Raw genomic sequence first — 9,980 nt, forward strand, 5'->3', positions numbered from 1 at the left:
ATATATATGTATATATATATATATATATGATTTTTTGAGAATGAATAAAGAATCTCAGCCTCCACTGGGAATCGAACCCGGGACCTTTCGCTTACACGGCGAACGTCTTACCAACTAGACCATGAAGGCTTTCATTGGTTGATTCGATCCGGTAGCCACTGAGACTCCTTCAACACTCTAAACATGTCCCCATGGTAACACTAGTAGTCCGTGCATGCCTTTAGGACAATCAAAGATCTGAATAGATACACCCTCTACTGTGCATTATATGTAAGGCAGACTGGATCTTGAAATAGATACTCTATATGCAGGTGTTATATAGTCATATTGGTCAATGGGTGTTCAAATAAAACAAAAATAATAAATTGGACAGTAGAACACAAAAGATTTTATTCAAGAAACGAATACAGTAATATGTCTTTTCCTCAAGACTTCATCAGCGTAACTGTGCTACCGGTCACATTTATCTTATTGTTCATGACTTTTTAGGTTTTGAGATTGTTTTCTGGTAAAAGTTATTGTCTCAAGCACCATGAGCATTTTTTAAAGTGAATATGTCCGCTATATAAATCATATTTATCATTTTAATATAAAGATAATATAATACATTTAATGCTAAAATGCTTTAGCTCCAAACACATTTACCTCCCAAATACCCATAAAAGTTTAGTGCTCCATGAACCTATGACTCTCACATAGAAAAAACCCCCACTAAAGAAATATATGAGGCTTGCTTACCTCATGCAATGGGTATTTTTGGTAGGACCAATACCAAAATTTCTTGGGTAGACTCCCTTTGAGCAGGAAGCTTCCGAGTCCAAATGGCATGAAGCGATGTCTGTGTAAAGAGTCCCTCGAATCTCCTGCTACCACATTAACGTTATGCAAGCACTTCCCCATTTCAACATCCTCGGCACCGCTTCCCGCTTGCTTACATTTCTTGGGATCTGGTAAAGCCCTGTTGATGAAACGGTCTACTGCCTCTTTGCTTAACACATAACCAGCACCTCCACTCATATACCCCTGGGGTGTAAAATGTTTGAAGTTGTGGCCAAAAAAGATTGGATCGGAGGGTTTATAAGATGCAAGCATATATTTTAGGTTTTCAACAATCAAAAAGGTATCATCATCCGCTTTAACAAACCAGTCGGCTTCGTCAAAATGATGCTCATATATGTATGTGAACGCTGCCTTCGTTTTGGCCCATAACGCATTTCTGCCTTCACTGACATTTAAGCCTATCGACGGAAACGTCCGATTCTCCACAGAGCTCATGAAAAGTGTTTTATCACAACGCCATGCCCACGTATTCTTGACATGTTGCGCTTTTGATAACAAGGTTTTCGGGGACGTCATGACCCAGCAGAGCACTCTAATTTTCAAAAATTCATCCTCAGAATCTTTAACCAAAGCCATTGAAGAGTTATAATGGAATGTTTTTGGATCATACGCACTAAACTGATCTATAAATAAAGCAAATCAATTATATAAATAAATCTAAAAGTAACATGTAATACTGTATATTTGAGCCATGTTTGTATTTAATTTATTTATTTAAACATTATTTCAAGAGTAATCAAATATACAACAGATTTTAAAATATGAACAGTAAAACAAGAAATAAATATATAATTATTTGAATATAAGCATTTGTAAACTGATATAAAAATCGAAATATTCAAAAGAAGATACTGTACAGTAAAGATGAGATAGTATCATAGAACTTTTAAAATATGAACAGTAAAACAAAGAAATATAAATATTTGAATATAAGCATTTGTAAAAAGATATCAAAATCGAAATATTCAAAAGAAGATGAGATAGTATCACATAACTTTTGTTTTCCAATATGTCCCTGAAAAATCGTCTATTTGAATAAACACCCCGGGGAGTTTATTGTTGAAAAGGGTTTTTGAGGGGGTGTTTATTCGGGGGAGGCGTTTACATGAGGGTGGCGTTTGTTTTTTTGGTGTAAATGGATATGTACACTCAAATAAACGCCACTTAATTTCACTGTAAATGCGGAACTACAACACATAATTACCGCCACAATGTGTAATTGCGTCATGTGATCATAAAAAATTATCAAACCAAACCAGCTTAGAATTAATGTAATTTAACTAAAGTAGAACGTGTTTAGAATGATGTTGTTGCTTCAATCAGTTTTGTTTAGAGCCATTTAGGGGGGTGTTAATTCGAGGAAAAAAATAAACGCCTGGGGTATATATTTTAGAGTGCGTTTATTCAAAACAGGGCGTTTATTCAAATAGTAAGTATAATATAAACTGTAGAAAAATATCACTAATGATTTTTAATATAAAAAAAAATCCTAATTTTAGTAGCTCGAGTTAGGATTTCAATATCATTCCCAACATGAAACCATGGTAATAAAATTTCTGAAGGCCCAGTGTATGATGAATTTTGAGTTTCATTCTCAAGTTACTTTGTCCATCAATATGCCTTTTCTTTGTAATGTATTCATGGTACGCTACATAAAAATACAACACTGGCTGTATAATTTGATAGATGAGCCGGGAAGTAATCATTTGTGAATGGCAGTGATATCAAATAACCTATTCCAATACTTAAATATTATATCACCAGTAGCAAGGCAAAACTTTTCTTATACGTTGTTTAGCAAATCCACCGCCCGCCAATAATAATGATTTCAAATAAAAATAACATTATTTTTAGCCAATTAGTACACCTGCCACCACGAAAAAATGGACATTTCAGAAAAATTATTATTATTAATTATTATTATTATTATTATTATTATTATTGTTATTATTATTATTATTATTGTTATTATTATTATTATTATTATTATTATTATCATTATTATTATTATTGTTATTATTATTATTATTGTTATTATTATTATTATTATTATTATTGTTATTATTATTATTATTATTATTATTACATCTGCTACTGCCTTGAAATCTCCAAAAATAAACTATGTATATTTATTCCTAATTATATAAATTTAAAGCATTAATTCTCCCATTACTACACATTCAACAATAACATTATTTATTTATATTTCCTCCTCCATCTGGATGTCTTTGGCAAAACCATTTGCTAAAAAGAAAAACAAATTTTTTTTTCCACCCTCCTCTGACAATCTTTAAAAAAATTAAGTTTGCGAAACAAGGTACAGTAGTGGTGCATGAGATGAAAATAAAATTGAGGGAAAAATAAAAAAAAGATCAATAGGCCTAATGTTTAGAAGAGACCCGCACATTTTTAGCTCCGAAGAGGAGCACTAGAAACACTCAGCTGATTGATTAATATACTTTTTTAGCTCTACTGTCTCTATTATACTGCCCTCGTGAGGCTCATTGATTAATAGATCTTTTTTAGTTCTACTGCCTCTATTATTTTATTTTATTTCTTTATTCTTTGTACTGGAAAAACCTGTTCAGTAGCATATCTACTGTTCTCCCACAGGGCCCAGTACAAAAAGTCAACAATAACATTCACAATTCATAAATATGAGCAACATACATACACCATAAAAACACATTAACATCCAGATCATAACATTTTTAAAATTGTTAAAATAAGATCAATACGAACATTTATAAAAATATTATACTGCCTTCATGAGGCTGATTGATTAATAGTTGATTGATTAATAGATCTTTTAGATCTACTGCCTCTATTATACTGCCCTCATGAGGCTGATTGATTAATAGATCTTTTTTAGATCTACTGCCTCTATTATACTGCCCTCATCAGAGCTTTGGAGATTACAAGGACTTGTTTTTTCTCTACAAAATAAAAGAAAAGTTGTAGTGCTCAGCTTTACTGATAAAGCAAATGCTGAATTCATTCAATTTATTTTTTTTTAAATTGTATTTTTCATTTTGTCTGAACTTTATGGGTCTTCTTTCGAGAAAATTGAGTCAAACTTGATTGTTATCTATTTCAGTATTGTTTACTGTACTGTAACTGTTGATTTTTATTTAACTTACAAAATAACCTTGATTGTAAAGGCCTATAACCAAAACACAATTTAAGTATTCCAAGTGTCCAAAAGTACAGCACTTACAATGTAATAGTATGTTTTTGGCCGCATACCGTATTGTACTGTCTAACTATGAAAAAGATCACATATACAGTGTAAGGGCCTACTTAGGGTCTGTTCAGGCAAGAATGGCAAAAAGTTACATAGGGTGCTTACCGGTTCGTGCAGAACTCGGCTTTGAAAAAAACATTAACCCTGGACGTAAAACCTAAGGTATTATGCAAATGATGAGTTTCTATCAAGTTGCCCCGAACCCTTCTGTCGCCCCACGCTTTAATTAAGAAACGGACTTTGGCGCTGGTCCACTGCATAATTTTGTCTCAAAATCAAGTAATGAAATTACTGAAGAAGCTTCAACAATAATAAAGCATACATTGCAAACTCTCAATAAATCGCAGATGTACATTTTGGGTGTGTAAACCATGAATAAACTTTAATTGTAATTTAAAAACAGAAAATTATTACCACTGTTAAACGAATAAGCAGTGGTGCTACGATTATGTATGCATGTGGCAGACGTATGTAACAAGTAACAATCTGGATTCTAGGCTAGCCCTCAGTTGAAATGATTTATTTTATCGAGCTTTTCAGTTTTTTTTTTAGAAATAAACTGTAAAAAAAGCAGGGACTGCTAAGGCATGCTGCTTTTGCTCCTCCAAAAACACTACAATTTGCAGCGTTGGATTATGAATCAGCGGATATCAGCAGGCGGTCCATGTTTAACACCCGTTCAGGCTGGAACTGGAAATGGCTGTTTCCCGATTTATCCTGTGTTAGACTCGGCAAAAAACTCGCCCGAACGCACCCCTAGAGATGCCTAAAACCCTGTCCAGGCTATCAAATTTTATTTGACAAAAACATATGACATGCCTAAATATGGTCATGATGAAATCACATCATTACCATATATAGGCACATCATGACATAACAAAATTACTTGAATAAACAATGACGTCCACTAGAGAGAGCAATACAAGATAGGCGTTCTTTAAATAGTTTTTGTAATCAAAATGCAGTTCGTTCATTCAAGGAGGTTTTTATTATACCTCCTTGGTTCATTGCAGGAAAAAAATTCATTCAAGGAGGTTTTTATTATACCTCCTTGGTTCATTGCAGGAAAAAAAAATATGAATAACAACCAAGCAACCAACAAGGTAGGCCAACTAAGTTGGTATAACCTCCTTGTTTGTAACAATGTCCTCAAAATAACTGTATGGCTTTTACACTGTTTTATTATTTCCCCTACAAAAAATATTACTATTATTATTATTAATCTATTATTATTATTATTACCGTATTATTATTATTATTATTATTATTTTTATTTTTAATTACAAAGATTTACATAAATTTATTCCTTGTATTTGGTGGTGAGCTATGACCAAAAAATTGAATTTTAAATCTATTTGAAAACATTGAATTTTTTTTTTTTTTTTTTTTTTTTTGGAATATAGAAAAAACTGTAATACTGGAAAATCATTATTTTATATATTAGACTACACATACTCCCAAAATAGATTAGTATTGGCATACCACAAACATAAGGATTCTGCACTAAAATACTACTCATAAGATTGTGATTTAGGAATTTACCTAATTTACTCTTAATATAAAAATATTTGCATATCCGTTAACCGACCTTCGATACGGGGACCAACCTTACGAGGACCAAGGACTTCTTGTTTTTGCTAAGCAAAGGCTTGACACAACAAAACCAACATGCATTTTCCAAATCTAACATTACTAATATAGCAAGTAATATCTCAAGGTCAATATTTAGGTTCAGGAAAAAGGTATGAATATAAATCAACATTCGCTTACTTTTAATACCTTCGGCTTCCGAAGATTCATTGTTGGAAGTTCCCAGCGTTACATTGAGATGGGCCCTGAATGCTTGACGCTGTCCTATACGCCAAATTTAGTTAATATTCCCAAGGATTCGAACCGAAGACCATCTGATTACCGTTCGAATTTTCTACCAACTAGTTTCACTTCCTGGACAGACAAAAAACACAGTAGAGTCACTGTCCATATGGTTCCAACACAATATTTTGCCCGACCCCCTTGAAATCGCCCAATATTTTGCCTGTTGGGGGTTCTACCTGAGATAACCCACAGTGATTTTTTTTTGGCTCCGTGCCAGTATTTTTTGATAAGTTAAAGCAATTTGAAATTTTCATGAGATTTGGCTAAAAAAACTCATCAGAAAATGCTGGCGAGCCAAAAATTTCACTGTGGGGTTATCTCAGGTTTGAACCCCCAACAGGCAAAATATTGGACGATTTCAAGGGGATCGGGCAAAAAAGTGTGTTGGAACCATATGGAATGACTCAGGCCGCATTTGGATACGATTATTTACTTAATGTTTTTAACAGTAAACAGTATAGTATAGATTTGATTGTTGATTGGTCGTACGCCTTCTCTGGGGACAAACCCATGTCCTCTGTTAAAAAGGAAGTCGGAAAGTATGATGTCACTATAGTTCAAGCTGGGGCTGAATAAATTTGCTGCTTCACCCGGAAACAACTATCAGTTCTAATTTACATTTATTCACTCGAAGGCCATGTGAAGTACAGTCTTCCCCCTTCAATAAAGAGCCCTCTCTTGAGACGGTGGTTTTGCTGGTCTTTCGCAACTTTAGTCTTTAATTAGAAAAATTATTATTATATAATAAATGATAGGCATTCATGTAGGGCGCAGAAAAGGTGGTGTAGAGTGTCTTTTTAAAGAGGCATGATTTCGTGTGTACATAAACTATAGGCCGAGTAAACCGTAATAGTCAAGGAAAGTCTGTTCCTTGGATTTAAATGAACATCTGGCAAACTCTTGCAACTAATATTGTACTGTATAGGTTAGAAAACAGCTTACATGTCCTGGTCTACATGTCTTTAATTGGAATGGTGTCACAATAAAACAATTTTTGTGGGCCCTTAAATGCTCTTCAGTAGGGCCTATGCCCGGAAAGGACTATCAAATTTAATTAATTTATTTTAGCCTTCTCATTAAGGCCACGTGACCCACCTATGATTATTTAATCGAATAAGCTACAAAACTGCACAAGTGTAGCCTATAAAAAGTTTATCAGGTTTCCAGAAAGTCGACAGGCTTCACGGCCAAACACACCCCATCAAAGTCACTTTTTTCGATATCGGTCAAAGTTCGGCCAGATTTTAATCCGATTAGAAGACAACAGTGGGTACATAATATTCATTTAAAATACAAAAATTACACGAAAATCCACCGTCATTTGTTTGAAATCGAAGAAATTAAAATGATATACACAACAATGTTAATCTTTCACTGTTTTTGTTTTTTATAATTAATCACCAAAATTAAATGCCCAGCTACATCATAGGCCTAATATTAAATATGTTTTATAATTAGTTGCTAGCATGTAGGCCTATTTAAAGTCACATTAAGATCGATCTAAATTTGATTTAAATGTATTAAATAACGTAGGCCTAGATTTTAGTCGATCTATAACAATAATTTTAAGGGTATGTTATCGAATCTTCAATAACAAATCCGTGGCTCTCTTTGATTAGAATGAAAGGTACATTATAGTAAGGTAACACAAACCGGTGTTGAAACAAAACCTATGAAAAGTTATAAATACTTTTTATCTAGACCTTACTGAATTCGCCTCTGAATGTTATTGTTGCCGTAGGCCTACTTAAAACAATAAATCAATGTCACTATCAGAACCATCTTCTTCATGATTCTCATATAGCTTACAACCTTGTAACTCCAGCGCTCAGCAACACTTGCTTGAAATTGGAGGACAACAACCATTCCCTGACAGGGGTTCCAGATGGGGGCCTAGAGACAGCTCACTGATGTTACGCCTATGTTAGAAGGATATCAGAAATAGAGGGTTCCGAATTAGAGAGTGCACTGTAGGCATATTATACTGTTTTTTTGCTTTTACTTGAAGAGTTTTGCCGACGAACATCAGGGGCGGATTTAGGGGGGGGGGGGAGGCGCCTGCGACGCACCCCCCCTTTTTTGTCACAAAAAAAAAACCAATTTTGTTTTTGTTTTTGAGATAATCGCGCAATGGATAGCTACAAAGAAAGGAGTATAAGTAGGCATATCGCTTCTAAATAATAGATACCTTTCTTTGTTGTAAGATGCCCTGTAAGAGCTTTTAAGGGTGTACCATTTCAAAGAATCTTTTCTTCCCAAACCCACCCCCTCGGTGCTTTGTACCTCGGCTGGTCGTCCATCTTTACTTTGGGGCCCCCCTTTGGCGGAATCCTGTATCCGCCCCTGAACATTCCCTGGTAGGCGGTACCGTCTACAGATTTGTGGTTTCTCTTGGTCACCGGCTTTTGTAAAATTACCCCTGGAAATAGCTGCTCTTAATTGAATCCGTTTTTTGTTGTTGTTTTTTTGTTTTTGTTTTTTGTTTTTTGTTTTTTGTTTTTTGTTTTTTTTGCAACGATTATTTTGTGTAAATTACAGTGCATTCGAGAACCCTCTAATTCCAAGACCCCTTTAATTCCATTCCACTTTTTCAAAGAGCCGAATACTGTAACAATCAGTTAGGGCCTATTTTGTTTTCACTTTTGCCGACGACCATTTTTTTTTATTGCTGTCCCAGAAGTGAATATAGAATGCCAAAAGGACAATGTACAAGTGGCAGCAGTGCAAAACTCAGAGTCAGCAGTGCGAAACACAGAGTCAGCAGTGCAAAAATCAGAGTCGATCAGCAGCGTAAAACACAGAGTCAGCAGTGCAAAACGACAATACAAAAATTCAAGTGGCAGTGCAAAACAGGGTTGCCAGATAGTCGACAGGCTTCACGGCCAAACACACGCCATCTCACGGTCAAGTTCGGCCCAACTTTTTTTCGATATCGGCCAAAATTCGGCCAGATTTTAATCCGATTAGAAGACAACAGTGGGTACATATTCATTTGAAATACTACAAAAATTACACGAAAATCAGCGGTCATTCATTCGAAATTTAAATGATATACACAGAACAATGTTAATCTTTTACTGTTTTTCTTCTTTTAATTAATCTATCACCATAAAGTACATGCAAACCTAGATACATCGTAATATTAAATAGTCTATGTTCTTTAGTTGCTGGCATGTAGGCCAGTTCAGGGGCGAATCCAGAGATGTCCGAAAGGGGGAGGGGCCGAAGGTGGGGGGGGGGGCGAAAGTGGGGCCGATCAAGATAACACCACCTTAGGGGAAATTTTTGTTTTCTAGACGCCCGAAAATAACCACTGAGGCGTTTGGCCGATCAATTTGTCTTTCTTTTTTTCCTTTTTTTCACCCCTTAAATCTGCATCTGCTATTTAAAATCACATTATTAAGATTGATCTAAATTTGATTTATATGTAATAAATATTAAGGTACATTGTAGTCGATCTATAGCAAAAATGTTAAGGGTCTGTTATTGGCAAATTGGGAATTAAGTTACATAGTTAGGAAACACAAACTGGTGTTAAAACAAACCTATGAAAACTTTAATAAATACTAGAATCATGAACAAAATAATTCTGATAGCAACACTGCTTTATTATTTTAAGTACTGCGAAAATAACATTCAGAGGCGAATTTAGAAAGTTTAGATAAAAAGTATTTATTTAAGTTTTCATAGGTTTGTCTTAACACCAGTTTGTGTTACCTAACTATCTAACTTAATTGATTCTAATTACAACCTAAAGTACAACCTAACTCCAGAATAACTTCGAAGAAGTCTCTGCAACACTTGCTTTAAATTGACATCGGACCCGAATGATCACATCAAGCATTTATATGGAGCTCTACATAAAGAACACTGCAGCACCTGAGATTTCCCGACTTCTGAAGACACCTCAGAAGTCGGGAAAGCTCATTTCCCGCCTTCTAGGAATCAAAATTTTCCTGGGGAAGAACCCCCGGACCCCCCTTTCTTTTTGGGATTCATCGATTCATGGAAAATTCGTATG

General features: G+C 34.7%; 1 protein-coding gene across 1 annotated transcript; it reads right to left on the reverse strand.

Annotated features, from left to right (window-relative positions):
• Positions 1-368: 368 nt before the first annotated feature.
• On the reverse strand, positions 369-5,947 carry LOC117116046 (glycoprotein-N-acetylgalactosamine 3-beta-galactosyltransferase 1-like). Its single transcript, XM_033259985.1, has 2 exons — positions 5,855-5,947; positions 369-1,463 (listed from the first exon to the last, which is right to left on the reverse strand). Exon 2 carries the CDS (start codon positions 1,414-1,416, stop codon positions 712-714), a length of 705 nt encoding a protein of 234 aa, XP_033115876.1. The 5' UTR covers positions 1,417-1,463; positions 5,855-5,947; the 3' UTR covers positions 369-711.
• Between the last annotated feature and the right edge of the window lie 4,033 nt (positions 5,948-9,980).

The sequence above is a fragment of the Anneissia japonica genome, unplaced genomic scaffold (assembly GCF_011630105.1).
Source record: "Anneissia japonica isolate Jap-2015-1 unplaced genomic scaffold, ASM1163010v1 scaffold287743_len2803612_cov181, whole genome shotgun sequence".
In the NCBI taxonomy this organism is placed as follows: domain Eukaryota; kingdom Metazoa; phylum Echinodermata; class Crinoidea; order Comatulida; family Comatulidae; genus Anneissia; species Anneissia japonica.